Source organism: Haemorhous mexicanus, chromosome 25 (genome assembly GCF_027477595.1).
Source record: "Haemorhous mexicanus isolate bHaeMex1 chromosome 25, bHaeMex1.pri, whole genome shotgun sequence".
In the NCBI taxonomy this organism is placed as follows: Eukaryota; Metazoa; Chordata; class Aves; order Passeriformes; family Fringillidae; genus Haemorhous; species Haemorhous mexicanus.
This window is the reverse complement of record NC_082365.1, coordinates 6,328,868-6,349,678: the sequence shown is the minus strand read 5'-3', so window position 1 is coordinate 6,349,678 and position 20,811 is coordinate 6,328,868. Positions and strand designations below refer to the sequence as shown.

Sequence of the window (20,811 nt, the reverse complement as noted above, 5' to 3'; positions counted from 1 at the left end):
GAACATTCCCAGCTGTCCCAGCCTGTCTCCACTGGGGAATTGCTCCAGTCCCCTTATCAGCTTGGTGGCTTCCTCTGGACTTGCTCCAACACTTCCATGTCCTCATGATGGGAGCACCAGGACCGTGCAGAGTATTTCAGGTGGGGTGTCACAAGAGCAGAGTAAATGGGAGAATCCTTGCCCTCCCTGCAGCCCACACCGGGGGATGAGTCCAGGACATGGATGATTTTCTGGGCTGCTCCTTGGCAATCCAAGGAGTTATGTGATGGAAGGAGACACCTTCCAAGTTGTCCCAACTTCTCAGCTCCTGTGGGGAGAAGCGTCAGTGACAGCCTGAGCCCTTCAAAATGCTTCCCAGATCCTGCAGTGCAGAGGGAATCACGGCCTTCTGTCTCCACCCCACTGTGAGGGACTTCCTGGTCTTTCCCAGCATTTCCCCACACTCCTAAAGGGCAGAGGTGTGGATGGCACACCATGCACACACCCGTGGGCAGTGGGCAGATGCAATTCACGACATTAGGAAATCTGGGCACTGATGAGGTCTGAAGGCCAGAGATTGATTCTTTCCTTTCACTGCTGCTCTTCTGTACAGGGAGAGTTTCCTGCATCCAGAGTGGCATCAGCAGAAGTTGGGAGCTGTTGTCAGGTGGCTTTTAAACCACAGACTGTGTGACACCTTCCCCCTCAGAGATGGCATCTCTGCAAACACAGAGTGCTTCCCTTCTTCCTTGCTGGGCATCCTCTCTCACTGATGGCTGCAGAGAATTCCATTCCTTTGGCCACATTTGCTCCAGTGCTAGAAGTGACAGTCCCTGACTTAGCTGGGTCAGCATACAACACAGGGATTTAGGTTTTAGTGTGGGGAAGCTTTGCCAGGAACAGGAAGGGATCAGGTCAGCCCCGGTCATGCAGGGATTCATAGGCTCAAGGTCTGAGGTCCGTTGGAGCTGGCAGGAGAATCTTCATTGATCTGGAGCCGTTGGATCAGGCTCCTGCTGCAAAAAGGAATTCTGAGATACCAATTAGGTCCATGCCACTTGAAAGAGATTAAAATGGGCTCAGCCAAGCATCTGGTAGAATCAGCAATAAAAGTCCTGAACTGCCTTTGGTAATGAGCTTCACATCACACGGGAACGATTTTCCCATGAGTTTGCAAAAGGCTCCCCCGCCCTGCCGAGACCTGCTTGGACTTGCAGCCAGGGCTCCTGGGCTGCAGAAAGGTGTCTTTGCAAACAGCTTCACCCGTCTCAGGGCTGCCAAGGAGGAGGACAACGCTACAGCCATTCAAAAACCTAGCAGGACATCGAGAAGCCATGATTCTGTCTCAGTAAACAGAGACTGCCCCCTCCCCACAGTGAGTGCACTGCAAAGCAAATCCCAGCTTTAGATAAACAACGAGTTCCTCTTCCAGGCTTCCTGAGTCGGTTTCAGCAGATGCCCAGGGGCTCCATGGCTCTGCCAAGCTTCTGACAGCCCTACAGAATAATCCCAGCTTAAACTGACTCATAAAGAAAACCAACAGGGCTCACATCTGACAAGCTGCTCTCTGTCCTGTGGCTGCTGCCAGCAGCTCCACTGAGCACAAAGTCCACCCTGCACCTTCCCACTGCAGCCCTGTCCATCCCTCACTGTCCCCAGGTTTTCTGAACCCAGGAAAATAAATTGAAATGAGAGTGATATCACCTCAGAAGGGCATCTATGGTAGATCATGACTTCATGGAAGGTCACTTTGCTGTTGTGGTGTGTGTGCTGCATCCCAAGCAAACCTGGGATGGAGAGAGCCTGTGTATGTGGCCATCCTGGACTTTATCCTGGGCAGCAGATGGCTTGTCCCACTGCCAGAGAGCCCCCAAGACTCATCACATTCTACTGTGATGTACCTCACCTTAGCTCTTCTTTTCACCTGCAACCTGTCCTTCCCAACCCCGGGAGCTCTGCAGGGAGTCCTGCAGGAGGCTCCAAACCTGCCCCTACCCAACTCAGCACCAGGTTTGTTCTGTGTTTCCCAGGTTTGTTCTGTGTTCTCTGCAGAAAGCACAGAGAGAAGCTGTTCCCCTTTTGTCCCCTTGCAGCAATTCACCTGTTTAGTTGGACATCTGAAAGTCTGAAAACTACTCAAATAACAGTGATCTGGGCATCAGCAGAGCTGGACTAAAGGTTTTAGTCCACCCAGGTGGTGCCAGGGAGCTCCTTGGGAAGGGCTTCATCCGTTACCTCTGCAGTTCTCTGGGACACGGCTGAGAGGATTCCCTGCATTCCTGAAGATCAGTTTGTTAATGGAAATATTTGGCTTAATTAATTAACATAATGACAATTCTGCAGAGTGTTGGAGGCAGGAATGATGCTGAGTGTGCTGGGGCTGGGATGGAGTTAGGGCAGAGCTGAGGGACTCAGGGTCCCTCAGCAGAGGATTCCCATTTCTTCATCACAGAGTGTTTCTAGGTTAGGATGTATGGAATTTTTTTTTTTCAGTGACATGAACTATTACACCAGGCACATGCTTTTCACAATTCCAAGGAAATTATTAGGAGCCAGTGTTGACTTTTCTCTCTGAGCTAAAGGGACCCTTGGGTGGCCTTTGCAGAAAGCAGCATCTAAAGTGCCACTGCTTAGAGTTGGATGAGAAAAAACCACTTTGATCCAACAGGAGACCATGGAGGAGCTTTCCCAGGATAATCAAAGGGAGATGGGGAAGGCAGTTTTATTCCTAAGTTCTTTTTGTCCCTGTTTGCTGTATGTCTTGGAGATCTCCTTGCCAGACTGCTGGGGAGATGCAGAGCACAAACTCAGCATAATGGGGCAAACAGCCCTAAAACAGTTTAATTTGTTTTCCTTTCTGGAGTAAACACCTGAATGAGTTGTCCCGCATTTGGACATAACCCTGCAGGCTCCCACAAGCCAGCACTGACATCCCAAAGATTTAACATTGCAGAAGAAGATTGAATTCAATCCTGGTGTGGCAAACTTAATGCAAATATGGAAGACTTCTGATGAAGTGGTGAAGGCATTTTGAACTGACAGCATGTAAAATAAAATGAAGCCACGGGGGCTAGCTTCTTAGCCGGATAGCTGGTCCCTCGTAGGCTAAGTGCCCCAGGCAAGCAGTCTCAAGGCTGGATACCTCAGCCCTCTGGAGGCTGGGGTGCCCTAGGCCAGACTGCGGCACAGCCGTGACCCCTAGCAAGCTTAGTGATTGTCAGCTCTTAGTGAAAATCAGCTCTTTTATGATTTCAGCTCTTAGATTGCTCTTAGGGGCTGTGGCTGGCCGTGGCTTCTGGAAGGCAGAGGAAAGAGAGAGGAGAAGGCGGCCAAGGGTTCCACGATGGTTTATTCTGAGGGTCTCGCGGAGGGTCTTGAAGCTGCTCTTCCAAAGAAATGGGCCAAGACAGCCTCTTTTATAGGGTTAGGGAGGATTGAAAACTGACCAATTGTAAGGGTTAGGGAAACTAGCCTATGGGGTCAAAGAGAGATAAGCAGGCCTGGAGGACCAGAGTGAGGACTCCTGGTTCAATTCCTATGACTCAGAAAATACCTATCTCTAAACATCCCTCCACAGAGCCGTAGCCGGCCCTGCGCCTGCTACAACAGCAGGGCAGCTAAAGCCATCTTTTTGTTTTGCTAATTGTAGATGGTTTATTTTACCATCTTTTATCCTTTCTTTTTTACTTCCTGTCTTAGTCATCTCAAGTTTTTATTGCATATTCCCCATTGTTCCCAGAGCATCCCATTATCTGAGCAGATACTACACACCTTATAACTCATAAGCAGATATTCATTGTCTCCACTTGTTTCTTGGTACAAGAAACAAGATTCAAGAATCCCTTCTCACTCATTTTTCACTCCCTTTACTCCCTTTCTAAGGAACTAATAGATGGGATGGGAAGAAAAGAGCATAAGCAAATTAAAAATAAGTGCAGCGACTGCTGGAAGGTCAGAATGGGGCATCAAGCTCCATGATGGTGAGAGATATGCAATGACTCCTGTAGTTACAGGGTGGGTTAGACCCTGTGTGTTGGGAATAAAGCACTTTCTCTATTGCCAGGGTCAAGTTTCAGCTTTCCGTTCTGATTAAAGCTTCTGGATTCCACATCCTGATCCCTCAGTGTCCCAGGTGGGGGTTGGCTCCTTTGTAAGGGCTGCAGGTTGGATAACCTCTCTCGGGGGTCTCTGTGGTCCTGGCCAACCCTGAGATGTGTCAGAGAGTCTCTTTTCCCAGCCCGGCAACTGAAGAAGGAGTCAGGATTTTTCTGTTCTGGTTTTCAAGGTTGTTTATTTTCTGTTATCTATAACATTCTTTCCCTGACCTGCTAAGGTTCGCTCAGCTGGTCAGTCTGTGGCACACTGCCCGCCTTCAGGGCGGTGTTGTGTTTTTATACTAATAACTACATGTACTTTATTTACAATTATTTTCCAATACCTATCACCTATGTTAGACAGTGTTTTCCTACTCTAATCCAATCCAAAAGTGCCACCATCACCCGGAAGATGGAGGCTAGGAAGAAGGAGAAAGAAGGACAAGGCATGCCCAAATTCCTGCATCTTGGGACCCTGAGCCCCCATTCTAAAACCCCCAAAATTCTACTTTTCACCCTGTGACAAGCTAGCTATCATTCTACTTAAACTTTCGTGGCTTTTAATTCCTCATATAAGGTTGGTAATTTTTTCCATGGGTCAAAATCAAAGGCACAGGGGTCTCGGGCTCTGTGCCAAGGTCTCTGACACCCCCTGGCAGGGGCTCGAGCCATCCAGGGCAGCCAGAGGGATGTCCTGGATTCTGACAAACCTCCCATCAATTTTGGGTGCGGAAACGCTTGGGAGGCCCAGAAAAGCGGTAAGGAGCAGCCAGGCGGGCCTGGCCGTGCTTAGCTCAGCTCAGCCCTAATGCTATTTGTATTTGGCAGCTCTACAACGGGACTCTGAAGCGGGATGTGGAGAGCCGGCGCTACAGCTCCTACAGCCAGATGGAGGGCTGGGCCAGCCGGGCCCACGGCAAGGCGCTGTGCAGCCCCCGGGCCGGCAGCGACTACTGCTTCGTGCAGAACATCAAGAGCAGCCGCAGCGAGCCCGACCTCTACTGCGAGCCGCCCCGCAGCACTCTGCGCAAGGCCCACGGCGGCGGCCGTGCCGAGCACAAGGCCACTCTCAACCGCCAGAGCATCTACAGCAGCTGCAGCACCCAGCAGGGAACCAGCAGGACCAGTAAAAAGGTGCCAGCGCGGGCCCTGTCCTGCCCCTCAAGCAACAAGCCTGACGTGGTCTATGCCCAGCCCGTGATGAGCTGCAAGCAGGACGGGGTCTATGGACAGGCCCAGTCCAGCTCCAAGTAAGTGCTCTGAGCCTGAGGGAGCGTGGGCAGTGCTTGGAGCTCTGCCCACCAGAGCCAGGCGCCTGAGCTGCTGGAGAGCCCTCACCAGTGCATCCTGCAGCAAAGTGGGTCAGATGAGTTACTCTTAAGGGCTTTATTTTATTTCCTGGGCTGTGGAGGGGAACTGATAGGACTGGCTCAGTGCAGATATCTCTGCTGTAGCTCTGTGATACTGGGCAACACAATCCCTCAGTCTGTGGTGGCATTAACCCACAATGATATGGGGATGGGGAGGTGAAGAGCAGAAGGCCTGGTGTGCAGTCAGGCTGTCTCTCCTGGCTGTCCTGCTGCTTCAGCCTGGCAGAAAACTTACCCAAAAAAACCCTGTCTTGGAAGGAGTCAGTTCCTGAGGGTGTGACTCAGAGCAGAGCTGAGAGCCTGCTAAGCAGTAGTGTTTCCCTCTCTTCTCTCCACCCAGCCTCTGCTTAATTTGCCCAAAAGGTCTGATTTTGGTTCCAGAAAAAAACTGAGTCACAAATTGAAATAAATATCCTAATTGGAATAATCTGACTAACCAGGAAAGAGGAGCCAGTGGAAGCTGTTCAATTTTTTCCTGTCCAGAGCATCCAGTCCCATTTGGGACAGGAAATATATAAGGGTGGAGGATGGTCCATCATGTTTGAGCATCAGATCCCTTCTTGTAGATGTTTTCTACAAGCATAGTGTGTGTAAAACACAGCAGTGAGCTCAGACCCTCCCAAGGATGTACCTGTGAATGCAGCAGAGTTCCCACTGGCAATCACCTGGTTTGGGTAGTGACTGAACACTGCCCCAACGCCCTGTGCTACCTCCAGCTCTGGAGCACCAACCATATTCTGTTACAGTCTTGGGAGAGACTTGATCAGCACAAACTCTAGTTTTGGAAGCCTTGGAAGACCACAGTTTGCATGTTTTGACCTGAAGACACTGCAGTGAAAGCTGGAGAAGGAGGGGCTGCAGCTTCCACAAGAGTTCCCAGGGCTACTGCACTTCCCGTGCTGCATCACCATCACACAGGACATGCTCTGCACCAGCTCTCACAACACCCTGACAGGGGGAGTTTTGTTACACAAACAGTAAAAGCTTCCAAAGTCATTCCTGGTCCCAAGGAGAAATTTCCCACTGCAGGATGTGTGTGAGACTGTGTATTAGGGCTCATAGACTTTGTCAGAACTCCCAGCAGAGGTATGAAACTGTTGAGTTGCTGCCCTAAGGAATGATGGAGATACTGAGAAAATCCCCCTCCCTTTCAGCAACATAAGCTGCACTGTGCCCTTTTCCACATCTGAATGTCCCAGGTTACTCTGGCTAAGCCTCCCTCCTTTGGGCTTGAGTAGGAGGGTATGTCCCAGAGCATGGATGCCAAGAAACATCACTGCCCCATTAGAATGTTATCATGAGCCCTTGGCTGCCCATGTGCCCAATTACTCTGTGTTTGATACATGCCAAATTAGCCCTGGCAAGCCCACAGCACTGGTGGCCTTGGCTTGCTGCTGTCAGCAGCTCTGTAAATCCTCTGGATCAGGATCCAGAGATGTTACACAAACTGGAAGTGATCTGTTCTAGGGAATTTCTCACTGTAGAGCAGAAAAGTGTAGTGGGGAGGATGGCAGAATGCCTGAACTCAGGGCTGCAGCTGCTTTCTCCTAGGGAGGACACAGCTTTCGAGCAATTAGTCCTGGCAGGCTCTGGCCAAAGCCACGGTCAGGGGCTTGGTCATGGCTTCGGAGAGGTCACTTGGAGAATGACAGCGTTTTCTGAGAGGAGAGCTGCTGTTTTGAGAGGGATCCTCTCCAGCTCAATTGCCCTTGGTTAGGGAGTGGCTCCGTTTACACACTCCTGGCTTGGGGCACACTCATCTGGCAAAACTGGTTCTGCTGTGGAAACCTCAGGCTCCAAGATGGGCTCCAAGTTGGGCTTCAAGCTGTGGACTCAGCTGGGGCTGTGTCCCCTAGGTGAATCTGATGTGGCTGTGGCACAGCCCCTGCTCTGCCTGAAGCTCTGCAGAGCTGGGCTGGTGCACAGGGCACCTGGTACAGTTGATCTCAGAGGGGAGGAGGTTGAGAGCAGCTGTCCTTAAAGATTTGAAGACATAAAAATTTGTCCTTTTTGGAAAAATGACTCTTTTGGATGACTCAGCCCTCAGAAGTGTCTTGCAGGGCACTGTTGGCCTTGCTCTCAGTGTGGTCTTGATGGGGAGGGGCTTCTAAGGCGGGTCAGGAACATGTCTGGGCTCTCCTTGCTAAGTAGGGCTGTTGTGTCTGGAGGATTCTCCACCTAGAGATTTCAATCTTCCCTTGGCTCCCCCAATGTTGAGTAAGGAGACCTTTGCTTGTAGGTACCCCATTATTAACCTCCACATGCAGGGACAGGGCTCAGCTGGGTCACAGCTGCTGCCAGTTCCCAGTTTGGGGCTCTGTCCTTCCATTCTGGTCATTCTCCAGGTGCAGTTTGTGCCTTTGAAACATGGAGAATTCTGTGTTCAGTTTTTGTGCTGCAGATCTCCTGTTTTGGGATCTGTTGGATGTCTTGTCTGCAGGTTTGCCAACAGCCTGCAAGAGGTAGGGGAGGGGTGGATGCTTTCCCTGCTTTCTGAGGTGATCCATGGAGTGATTTCCATTGTTGTGAGAGGGACTGCAGTGGGACCTGTGCTCCACTGGGTCTGTCTGTGATACAAAATTCTGTAATGACCATGGACTGGCTCCAGAGTCGTGCTCCTCAGTCATCCTCTGCTGTGGATCTGGTCTCCCTGGATGGTGTGAGAGAAAAAATGGGTCACTGAGTGTTCTCAGGTGGCAAGAGTGGTGTGCAGATATCAAAATTCTGAGTGTGCAATAACTGTCAAACTGTCTGTGCTGAGCAGCCCCTCTGCATTTGGTGACAAAGTTATTTAATTTCCACAACTCTTCTTGATTATGTGATTGCTGCCATTTATTGAACTGGCTTTGGCTGTATGAGACAGTGAGGAGTTGTCTCTGATAACCCTCAGAGTCCTCCCTCTTACAGCAGCAGCTCTGACCAAAGCCGCTTTGTTCCAACTGCCTCCTGAGCAGTGTAACACGGTACTGTTTGTCAGGAAAAGCCATTCTGTGATTCCCTTATAAAGTAAATCATGACATAGGGGTTTAATCACCCCATGCTGTTGGTCCTGGTGATGAAATCTGAGTTCTGCATTGTTTGCCAGATCAGGAGGTTGAACGCTATTTAAAACTTCTCATGGAATTTATTCTCCTCCACCAGCCCTGTTGTCATGATCCTGCCTCAGTGAGCAGAGAGGGACCTTCTCATGTCCGTTCCATTTCTTCCATAAGAAATTTATTCACAGAAGGGGTTGTTTAATATTGGAAGGGGCTGCCCAGGGAGATGGTGGATTCCCCATCACTAGAGGTGCCCAAGGAGCACCTTGGATGTGGCACTGAGTGCTCTAGGCTGTGTGACAAGGTGAGGATTGGCCACAGGTGAACCCGATGGTCTCAGAGGTCTTTTCCAACCTTAGTGATTCTGAGATTCCAGACATACTTCTCTTCACTCAGAAACTTGAGTCTTGGTAATCATTATGTCATATCTGGATCAACATTTCCAAGCTCAGCATCTCTGGCCTGGGCTCAGACGTTCAGGGTGTTCCAGTGGCTCCTGCCCAAAGGCTGCTCTCAATGAGCAGCACTCATGTTTTGACAAAATGCAGCTCTCTGGAGTCTGGTAGAGCTGGAGGAATTTTCTTGGTGTCCAGGACTCCCTGTTTTCCACAGAACCCTTCTCCTTCCTGATCCCTTGTGACATCCCCCAGAGCTGCAGTATTTCACCCTAGAAGCTGCAGCACTGGTGATTTCAGCAGCTGGTGGAGACCACCCACATCTGTCCACTTTTAACCATTTCCTCTGCTGGGTAGCACTTGCAGCATGCTTCAGGTGACAGGGTAGCACCCTGAGCAGGCAGCTTTTGGCTAAATTACATGTTGTGATGTTATTGATGTTATTGATACTATTTATGCCCACTCAGGATAAAAGTTTCCACATCCTGCTTGGTCATCAGGGAGCAATGTAAGAAGCAGTAACAAACAATGGGATGTTTAATTCTTCTGGGAAATTTGGAGTCTTTGAGCCCCTCCAACTGGAACCTGAGGTACAAGAAATCTGTGTCCACCAAGGACTGACATTGTATTAGTTCTGCTTAGAGCTGTTGTGCTTTGTGCCTCAGGGGCCTCCTGACACAGACAGGGCAAGATGGTGGCCGTGGTGTCAGTGACCCTGCAGTGGTCTGAGCTGGTCATACCACTTCAGGAGATGCCTCTCTCTGAGCTGAGGTGCCCAGTGCCAATGGGGCTGAATTCGGAGACAGATCCCTGAGTTACCCCCTAACAAAGCCAACACCTCTTGCTGTTCTCAGGGAGCCCCAGATGTCTGAGCTGGAGACATGGCTGAGAGCCCAGACTCATCCCACCCCTGGAGAAGGGGGTTTTCTCCTTTGGGAGCATGGAATGGGGAGCTGGGCATCTGCAGACAGTCCTTGGCTCAGGGTTTGCTGATCTGGATCAGGAGCCTTTAATGGCCACCTGCAAACCCACACTTGCCTTTGGCCCCATTGGGAGATGGGGATGCTCTCCCCTTTGGAGTCTCTGAGTGTGGAGGAGGCTGAAACACCTCATTAGAGACCATGTGAGTGTCTCTCCAGGCACCTGGGAATCCGTAACATCTCAGAGTTGCTCTGTCAGAAGTCTTGGATGCCTCAGCTGGCAGCTGTGCAGGGGGCAGTACAGACTGGGACAGCCCTCTGGGATTTCTTAGTGCCACATTTGGCTGTGGTGACACCGACCTGGCCCCGGCTGAGTTGCTGCAGTCTCTGTGCTGTGCCTGAAGCTCAGGGACAGTGTGTCCCCAACAACCATTCCCTCCTGAGCTCAGCTTCTCTTACAGTACTACAAACAGAGGGAAGGTCAGGAGTTGTTAAAATAGTCAGGAAAGGTGCTGAGGGTGTTTTCTGCTCTATCTCCTGCCTTTTGGGATAATTAAAGCTGATCAATATCAAAACATTAATTCTTCAAGGCTAGTAAAAGCAGAACTGAGTACAATGAAAGGCATCTTCATTTTGGTTTGTTTTTATTTGGGATAGAGTTCTGGGATGTGCTGAACACTGTTTTGAGAGTCTCTACTCTGATTTTATTAATGAACAATGGAACTTGTTAATTCCTCCTCTCTTGGGACCTGTAGCCCTAACAAGCAGGACAGAAACTTAGATGGGAATTAACACAAAACAATCTGCTCATGAAACGTGAGGGAAATTGCCTTTCTCTGATACTGATCCTCTTCAGTATTTGTTTGCCTTCCATTCCAGAATCTGATCTTCTTTGTCTCCATTGAGTAATTTCTAGCTGAGGTCTCTTCCTAGTCTGCTTCTTTCTTGTGGGAGAAGAACCTTTGGAGCTCTTCCTACCAGTCACATCACCAGGCTGGAGATGGCTCAGTCCAAGAGTTTGTCTTGAAGCAGGTTCTTGTTCCCACAGTGTGGATCTGGTCAGGAATGCCCCTGACTGGCTGAGAAACAATCTCCCTTTGCTGGACTTTGCCAGGGTGATTTTATTCTCAGGTAGGAGAAATCCATGCTTCTTCCTGGGCAGTGTGACTGAGCCTCACTGCTGACCTGCTGTGAATTTCTGCTGAGGAGACAGCAGGGAAAAGGGAACCTTCCACATTATCTCCCACAGAACTGCACCTGCATCCCCAGTTTTCCCAGCTGAAGGAGGGTTTTGTCCCTCTGTGGATTTGCCTTCCTTGAGCAGCTGGGCCAAGTGGACATCCTTCTGTCTCAGAAAAAGTGCATTAGATTCAATAATTATAAGGCAAAATAGATCACTATGATCACATGGCCACTGACCTGGTATTTTTACCAATCTGCCTCTCTTCCCATACCTCCAGTCCAGGTCCCAATTCCCAAAGGAGAAGTCCCTCCCTGGTGCAGGATCTATCAGTTCTCAGCTCAATTGTCTCAGGAGTGTGAAAAAAAACTGAGAAAAAAATCACATCCTGGATCCAACCCAAGGGTTTCTGGGGCTCCATAATTTCTAGTTTACTTAGTCTTTCCAGTTTTGTGTCTCCTTGTTGCAAGTTTAATATAAGTTCCTTGTTGCCCGGTTTTGATAGAGGTTCAAACTGATGAAAAGTCTTATGAGGAAGTGATGTTTTATTGCAGTGTAGAAATAAAAGTGAAATGAGGTTTACCCAGCCTTAGACATGGAATGCTTCAGGTCCAACCCCAGACTGTTGTCTTTCATTCCTGCATACCAAAAGAGGCAGAGGTGTCTCCAGAGGGCAGGGCTTCCTTTCCTAGGAAAAATGTCCAAGACACAAAAGCAAGGTGGTTTTTGGAAGCACTGATTTCTTTCCACTGACTCCACAGGTGCTTGATTGAGTGGTGCAGGCTGAGTGTAACTTTATGCCAGTGAGGGCAGTGGAGACCAGAGTCCTTCATGCTACCTTTTGTGTGAAATTCCCTGGGGAATTGTGCATATTATTCCCTGCTCTGTGCTGTGTGGAGGGGAGCCCTTAGATTCATAAGGATAAGTGTTTTATCTCACTGTAAGTGCTGCTGGTGGTGACCACATGTCCTTTCCAGACCATTATTCTTTACATTCCTTTGGCACAGTCAAAGCAACTCTGTCCATCCCATGCCTGGAAGTGCTACTGTCTTGTGGTGAAATTTAACGCTTCAAATGTAATGGGTTCATTTAAAGAACTTATTAAAAATCACTGTTCTGTTGGTCTATGGCATTGTCTGAAGATGAGCAGCCCCTCTACAGAGTCACTCCTGGTATGTCATGTAGCAAAAATTTGTATAAATAAATGTGGTTCAATCAGGGACTGATTTCCTGACCTCCAGGAGAAACTCCCCATCAGTCTCAGGGAGCATCATTTCCCAGGCACAGTCACAACTTCAATGGACTGGGAAAGCCCTCACACTTTTGGATTCCATCCACTGCTAATGAAGCCTTTCTCATTTGTATTCTGTCACTGCTGACAGAAAACCAAGCAGGAGTTTGGCTTTGACTCTCCTCAGTCCTGGACTTTGCAAATTAGTGCAGCCACCATTGCCATGAGCTGAGATCCCCATGCAGCCTCTGCAGGATTCAGCTGCAAGGGTGCTGAGAGGAGACAGGAACCTTCAATTACATTAATTTCCATAACTGGAAGCACAAACAAGCTTTGCAGTTCAGACCCCCTGAAAGTTTGGAGCCTTTTCTAATTTTATGTGGTTAAAACATCACAGATGGTACTGAATAAGAACAAGCCAAAAAGAGCAGGACCTTCATGTTTCTAAACAAGTGGGAGAACCTCCAGATGTTTGCATTTCTCCTGAGGTTCCAGTCCTGCCACAAGCCAGAGGAATTCATATCCTTCCTCTTGAGTTGCAGGCACATTCTTTACCTCTAACAGGGAGGATGACGGTGGTCAGCTTTTATACGAGCTTGGAGCCAGTCAGTGTGAACATCCCCTGAGAGCAGGATGTCTCAGAGCTATTATTAGCGTTTCATAAATTGCCTATTTATCCATCTCATCACTCCTGACAGGCCTTTTCCTGAGGGATCTGCTTGAGCTTCCCAAGACCATCAACTGCGCTCACATTTCTGCTTCCAGCACCTCTCACATCAAAGAATCCCATGCTGTGGGAAAACCACCTTCCTGTGTTACCTTGTCCTCATCCCCTGACAGATGGTTTCACTCCTGTCCACTCACTCCTTTATTTGGGGAACAATAAACTGGGTCTCTGTTCATTAAACTTCCACTTTGGGCATGATCAGGCATCCACCACCTCAACCCAGCTTTCATTTTCTGTCTCCTTTGCTTGTGGATAGACTGGATCTGGAATTTATTACCCTTAGTGCTCTTCACTGTGTCTTTTCCATCTTTTACCATCTCTTTTTTTGAGACAGAGAAATCCACTAGAAGTGCACTGTGTGGTCTGTGTCTCAATGTGATAATATTTTATCAGTGATTCCTTCCCAAGAACTCCCAGTGCTGACATAGCTGTCTTGGCTGAGCACTCATCCAGTTCTGTATTTCTCTTTGACATAGGATCTGTGGTGATGAGATTGATGCTGGCACCATGACCATCCAGAAGGCCATCCAGCTCCTGTGCTCCTCTGATGACAAGTACCAGGCCATGGGGGCTTACTACCTGCAGCACACCTGCTTCCAGGATGAGTCTGCCAAGCAAGAGGTGAGCAAACTCCTCCAGTGTCACACCAGGGCTGATGGCATGAGAGAGGGATGGGACTGGTTTTCCTTAGTGCCAAGGATCCATAGGTTGGTTCCCTTGGTTTTCATGAGGGTGCTTTGTACCTCTTTCATCAGGTTCGTGTATTTCTTAAGTAGATTTTTCAGCTATCGATGGCCACTTTCTCACAACAGCAGTTGGTCAGGATTTAATGTCTGGAATAGTTTCTGGGTATCAGGGAGACTGTTCCTGTTGTCACCAAGAGCTGTTTTGGCACAGGGTGATGGGGTTTGACAGTGTGGAAGCTGCCATCCAATGTCCTCTCCTGGGGGCAACTGCACCCAGTTCCGCATCAATCTTGCACCCAGTTCCACATCAATCTTTCACTATCTTGGAGCTACAGAGTTAGAGCCAGACAAAGCTGCTTTAAATCCCTCTGTGAACTTTGCTGGGCATTGACCAGTGACCCTGCAGCCCTTTGCTAGCCTTTTTCAGAGCCCTTTTCTGGACTATTTCAGCCACCTGAGCCAGTGGGCTAATTAGTGATCATGTACAAAGATAATTTTGTGCATCCATAATGCTGGCTGCCCCATCCTGGAAGTGTCCAAGGCAGTTTGGGTGGCACTTGGAGCACCCTGGGATAGTGGTACGTGTCCCTGCCCATGGCAGGGGGTGGGACAGGATGAGTTTTAAGGTCCTTTCCCACTCAAACCCCTCCGTGATTCTGTGATACCTGACCACAGAGAAGCCCTTCTAATAGCACAGGTTATTTTTCTGATGAACTTACTCCTCAATTCCTTTGCCAACATGCAGCAAAGGAGGTACACTGAAGGATGGATCTGCTGTGGCAAGGATGTCACCAAAGTTTATCCCCACCCTGGATTTACTGACCTGCCAACCCTTTAGAAGTGGCTTTCCCTGTCCTGGCACAGCAGTGGAGCTGGAAGCGCTGGCCAGGTGTGGGGCTGTGCCCTGGCTCTGCCTGGATGAGTGCAGGTGCCCAGCCCACGTTCAGGTGGCCCATTGTGGGGTAGCCACACCCTTTGTTACCGTTGCAAACCCTCTCTGAGCCCTGGGCCGTCCCATCCTTCCCAGGAGGATGTGCCAGAGCAGGTCGGTGACTCATCCCAGCAGACGCTTGCTTTCCTTCCCTCCCAAAGGTGCTCTTTCATTGTCCATTGTCAGCAGCCCTCAGCCGAGGGGCGTTTGCGGCAGGACGGGCTCCGGGCGGGATCACGGCCGCTGCAGAGCACATCCCACGGCGGGAGCGCTCAGCAGTTGGAGAGCTCAGCTGCAGGGATCCGCCTTCAAAAGTGTGTGGTGTCCTGCAGGGCTGGGCTCCCTCCACTGCCTGCGGCTGACCTCGAGGGTGGTGACACTGGCCGTGACCATCCCTCTGAGCTCAGCCTGTGATCTCAGGATGCAGATAAATGATCACAGCATGTCATTAGATGGCTATAAATGGCCTCTGCACATAGGCAAGGCTGCATTTCCACTTGGTGCAGACTGTGCAGGTGGGTGAAAGTTTGCAGGAGCACATTTCCATCAGCAAAGGACTCTGTCTATGACCATTACTCACAGACAGCCACTCCTGCAGTTTGAGCTTTTGGCTCCAACCTCCAGTCCAGAAACTCTGTGCTCTTGACCCACAGCCTGAACCAGACTTGTCATCTCTGGCCCTCGTGCCCTGGCAGCTCTGCTTCTTCAGCTCCCCCAGGATGGGCAGTCTGACCCCTGGCAGACTGCTGGGGCAGTTCTGGATGTCCCTGTCCCAGCAGTGTCCTGTGCTCAGTGCTGATGGCCTGTATCTGTCCCATGTCTCTCCCAGTGCTCTGTGCTGATGGCCTGTATCTGTCCCATGTCTCTCCCAGTGCTCTGTGCTGATGGCCTCTATCTGTCCCATGTCTCTGCCAGTGCTCTGTGCTCATGTCCCCTGTCTGTCCCATGTCTCTCCTGTCCAGGTCTATCGGCTGGGGGGCATTGCCAAGCTCGTGGAGCTGCTCCGCAGCCAGAACCAGAACGTGCAGCGGGCGGCAGCCGGAGCCCTCCGGAACCTGGTGTTCAAGAACCCCACCAACAAGATGGAAACCCGACGGCAGAATGGGATCAGGGAGTGTGTGAGCCTCCTCCGCAGGACAGGGAACACTGAAATTCAGAAACAGCTCACAGGTACCCCAAGTCTGCTCAGCCATGAGGCTCCCCTTGCCTGGGGTCTGCAGCCCTGGTGCTACCCTAGCACAGAGAGAGGGTCTTCTGCTCGTCTTGCACCAAAGGGTGACCTAAATCAGAAAGCAGAGCAGGTCCTGGCCCTTCCATGTTCCATAAGGATTCCTCAGTGCCTGTTGGGGGAGCACCTGCCCCAGGTCCCCTCCCAGTTATGGTCACCCTGCCATTCCCACGCCTCCCTGCACCCTGGCCCCTCTGCTGTTCCCAGGAATGGCCAAGGGAGCTGCCAACCCCAGTATGGTTGGCTGGGTTCTCTCCTTGGTGCCTCACCTTTGTCTGAGGAGTTGATGGGAGTTTTTTGGTGCAGGTCACCCTCAGCTGTGTTCCAAGTTTTACGTGCAAGCCTTTCGAAGACCTCTGGAGAGATGCTGTCCCCTGCAACCTAATAGCAATAAACAGCAATTTTGGGAGGAGGAAGGATGCTTAAATGCCCACCTCCATGTGGACCCATCCTGCCTATCTCCCATAGGGATGGACAGGGACCAAGGTTTCAGGTAGCCTCTGCGCTCTCAGCTCAGAGTGGTAAAGGGAAGAAGGATTTTGGTGCTGGAATCACCCAAGCTAAACAAAGTTCCTAATGCATATGATCTTGTGCTTGAGCTTTTGTCCCATGTCCTTCCTAGGACTGCTTTGGAACCTCTCCTCCACTGATGAACTAAAAGAAGAGTTGATACAGGAGGCTCTGCCTGTGCTGACAGACTGTGTTATCATCCCTTTCTCGGGCTGGTCTGATGGCAGCTGCAACAGGACACGAGAAATTATCGACCCAGAAGTGTTCTTCAATGCCACAGGGTGTTTGAGGTGAGTCACCAGGCAGGGACTGACTGTAGCTTGTGTTTGTGGGCAAAAGCTAAAGCCATCTAAATTATCTTGCAATGAGCTGAATTCATGCTCTTTACAATTGCATTAATGAAAAATTCTCCTTGAGAAAGTTTTCTTGACTAAGAGAAGGTGCAGAAAAAAATTGCATGTAAAATACTTTTCTAGTAGCTTTTTATTTTAATAATTTTGTCCTTACTGAGTCTCTTCTCAAAAAAAAAAATGGAAGTTGTTTTGTGCACTAATGAAACCCATCAGTGTTTAGCTCAGACCAGGAAACTGGACAGACTTTGCCTTTAGAGTTTTGAGGCTTCCAGAGAAAACAAACTGATTTAGGGTTTAGGTGACAAAAAGACAGAATTCTCTATGTGGGGAAAACAAGCATTTTCCACTTCTTTTGATAAATGTTTTAGTACAGAACAGTCTCATTATCCTCGACTTTTCCTGGCTCATTTAATCTAGAGACTCAGCTACAAAACAGGAGGTGCAGACTGAGCCCAGAGTAGTTTATTTTGTTCACAGGAAACCAGAGTCCTTTTGTAGGCGATCTTCGCCCTGACTTGCTGTTTCTCCTACTTTCCTTCTCCACTTGGTATGAGCTCCTTGTCTCAATGGGAACAAGTGGGGCAAAAAACCTGCCCTGTATAATGAGGTGCTTTCATCAAGGGAAGCTCTCCCTGAGGGAGGCAGCGCCAGCCGCGCCCTTCCCAGACATGCAGCTCGCAGGAGCTGGAGCTGCTTATGAAACAAGAGGCTGATCATGGCAGGGCCTTTGGAGACCTGATACCATCAGCTTCTGTGGCTGGGAACCGTATCTGGGAGATAGGGAGTGCTGCTCCCTCCTTGCCTGTCCTGGAAGGCAGCTCCCCGAGCAGCTGTGGCTCGGGATGTGTGGGGTACGGTGGGTATGAGCTGCTCTGCTTTAATGCCATCCCAGCCTACTAACACCGTAAAATATCCCATTAAAACAAGGGAAAGACAATGGCAACAGCTTGTAAAAACCCTGTGGAGTTTAACTGGAGGTAGGCTCTACCTTCTGAAACTGATCCCAGCCTGTGGAAGCAGTGCCCAGCATCCCAAGGAAGACTGGCAGCTGCAGGTCAGCAAGGGAGCTCCAGAGGACTGAGGGAGCAGGACTGTGAAACAGGAAGAGTAAGGGAATTTGGGAGTTGGATCCAGAGCCCCTGCTCCAAGGGCTGAGCCAGGGCTACTCTGAGTCACTGCCCTGCCACATCAGAACACAGGGATGAGAACAGCCCTGGGTTTGCCCTGGGCCCGAGCCATTGCTGCTCAAGCATTTCTGGATTGCAGATGAATCCATGTTAATGAGGAGGCTGCAAATCACAGTGAACATCAGATCCAGTTCTGGAACGCCTGCAGTGAATATCTCACAACCACTGCCAACCTCTCTTTGTTTTTCATTTGCAGGCTATAAGGCAATAAAATAGGAAAAAAAAAAACCACAGGGCAAAACAACAAAATCCATATCCTTTTACTGGAAAAACTCCCGTCCTGACAGCTGTCGGTGTCCGGGAACCCATTTCGACCTCATAGATGGGTCAGTCCCTCTGGCAAGAGCCATTGCTGGTTTCCAGCATTTCCAGCCCATTTCCCACACAGACATTGCTGATGTGTTTACAGCCCTGTGCACCTTCCTGATGATCACAACAAGCCCAGATAGTCTTTAGCCAGTCTTCCCTTTGGAAGCTCTACTCAGGAGACAGTGTCTGTGTGGTGGCACATGCAGAGTCTTTGAGGCAACCTTCTGCTGGTGACTGTCCCTAGGAGGGTGTCTTCTATGTAGAGCTCCTTGCACAACATGTTCCAGGTGAAATCAGTGCCAAAGAGCAACAAGAGAGGTGTGCACTAGTGCAGTCCCACCAAAGGCCTCCAGAACAGGAGCAGTTCTTCAGCCTTGCTGAACCTGCCAAAAAGTCCCTGAATTCAGTGACAACCATAGCCAGAACAGAGCCCAACTCACCCTCTCTCCTCTTTGTCCCCTGCCATGGTCCTCGATGGCTTCTCAGGAACCTGAGCTCTGCAGACATGGGGCGCCAGACCATGAGGAATTACCCTGGCCTGATCGACTCTGTCATGACTTATACCCAGAACTGTGTGGCCTCCAGCCGCCCTGATGACAAGGTATCAGCTGCTGCCCTGGGCTGTCCAGCCCCACAGTTAACAATTACAACCCTGGAATGCCTCAAAATCCCTTTCCAGCAAACACAAGAGTAGGCTGGACTCTCTGGCTGCTCTTTTCCTTCCAAACCTCAGTGGGATCTGTTGGAGGGTTGTAAGTCTTTGGGCCTCTGGGCCTGAAGTAGAGCTGGGCTTTAAAATTTTCTTTTAACAAACACAGATGAACAGTAAAATACTTTGGCTCCTGAGTGTCCAGAATACTTCCCCTTCCCCTTTCCCTTCCTATTCCCCTTCCAGCATCCTCATATTGATCTCTTGCTCTTTACCCTCATATCTTGCCATCCAGCAGGACTCAAGTGTATCATCCCCAGCTTGGCACCATGTTCAGCAGGAAGCCAGGAGTTAGAATCTCTTTGCCAGTCCCCTGACAGTGACTGATGGCTGTGTGTGAGCAGCACTTGCCTTGGACAAAAAAGTGTTTGTAGACACCTTTCAGACGTAACCCTCAAAGTTACCAAAGCTATTTTGAATTCTCTCTGGATTGAGCAAACCCTCTTTTGGGAATGGCTTTTGCAGGAAGCCCCTTTCTAGCAGCACACACAAAACACAGCTCTTTGGAAATGTAACCACAGGTTCTGGTGTTGGTTATGGGTATCCAGCCAAAATTCTCCCTTGCTCTTCACATTGGGCACTCTGGCATCCAGGGAAAGGAGGCTTAAAGCCTGTTCTTGGCAAAAAGTGTCCCCTGATCTGTAGCGGTGACTCAGAGACGGTCATTAGAAATTACCTCTGGTGAGAGGGGCATTTCAAGATTTGGAATTTCATGGTTTGATCCAACCACTCTCACTCTCTCTTTTCCTGTTTGCCACCTTGTCTGTGGCAAGTGAGACCTCCCAAGGTTTTCTGGGTCAGCAGCTCACTGATTACCTTCCTTCACATCTATTCCAGTTCCTTCCCTCCCATCCCTTGTTCCCTGAACAAGCCTAAAGAGCATCTGTGGTGTTAAAAAGCTAATTGTGGCCCAGTCCATGTCCTCTCTGGTGCTGCTCCATAGTTTTCTGCCTAATGTAATGTTTGCATTTGTCTTCTGGGGGTGATGCAGTCTGTGGAGAACTGCATCTGCATCCTGCACAACCTCTCCTACCGCCTGGATGCTGAAGTTCCCAACAAATACACCCAGCTCAACCACATGGCCCGGAGCGTTTACATGGACAAAACTCTCACAGGCTGCTTCAACAGCAGGAGTGGGAAAATGGAGGTAGGATGTGCCACAGAGGGATTGGGAATGTGATGTTCAGCCCCAGGCAGGGGCTGCAAAGGAAGAGCAGGATCTGAACTCCCTGTTTCTCATGTCTTTGCAGAATGATGAGTATGGGGTTCCCCTTCCTGAGGAGGATTTCAAACCCAAAGGCCCCAGCTGGCTCTACCACTCAGATGCCATCCGCACCTACCTGTCCCTGATGGATCAGAGCAAGAAGGATGCCACCCTGGAAGCTTGTGCTGGAGCTCTGCAGAACCTCACTGCAAGCCGAGGGCTGGTAAGAGCTTCCCTCTTCTCCACATGTGTGCACCCAAATGTGTCAGCACTTCCATGGAATCAGAGAGTCAGTAAGGTTGGGAAGACCACTAAGGTCCCTGATCATCATCACTTCTCAGCCATGAAAAAGGAAAATGTCCTTCTTAAACCTCAGGGCACCACAGCCAGTCTCTCCATAGTGTTTGATCCAGTGGGATACTAACTCCAAACTCAGGGTCTCATGGGGAGCTACAGGCAGCATCCCAAGGATCTATCCCAGACCCAAACACTGGGTTTCCAAGTTTCCCCAGTCTGCTGGTCGCACTGCCAGCAGCTGCTGGTATTGGCACCTCCCCCAGGGCAGCAATGAGGGTGAGCCCAGATGTGCACCCTTAGCCAGATGTGATGAGAGATGGGAGAAGGGCTGAGCCACCACCCATTCGTGTGCTCCAAGGGGAGGTGGCTCTAATGACAGGGTGGGTTGTGCTGTGGATTGTGGCTTGTCCACACCTCAGAGCTACCTGTAAAATAGCTGTGACAGATGTCCTGACCCGTGGGT

General features: G+C 50.0%; 1 protein-coding gene across 1 annotated transcript in view; it reads left to right on the top strand.

Annotated features, from left to right (window-relative positions):
• PKP1 (plakophilin 1) overlaps window positions 1–20,811 on the top strand; it is a 49,151-nt gene that overhangs the window by 15,109 nt on the left and 13,231 nt on the right. Inside the window, exons 3-9 of the mRNA XM_059867561.1 lie at window positions 4,902–5,323; window positions 13,411–13,555; window positions 15,514–15,721; window positions 16,402–16,579; window positions 18,625–18,739; window positions 19,839–19,994; window positions 20,098–20,274. Coding sequence (XP_059723544.1) covers window positions 4,902–5,323; window positions 13,411–13,555; window positions 15,514–15,721; window positions 16,402–16,579; window positions 18,625–18,739; window positions 19,839–19,994; window positions 20,098–20,274 — 1,401 coding nt within the window. The remainder of the gene's footprint in view (window positions 1–4,901; window positions 5,324–13,410; window positions 13,556–15,513; window positions 15,722–16,401; window positions 16,580–18,624; window positions 18,740–19,838; window positions 19,995–20,097; window positions 20,275–20,811) is intronic.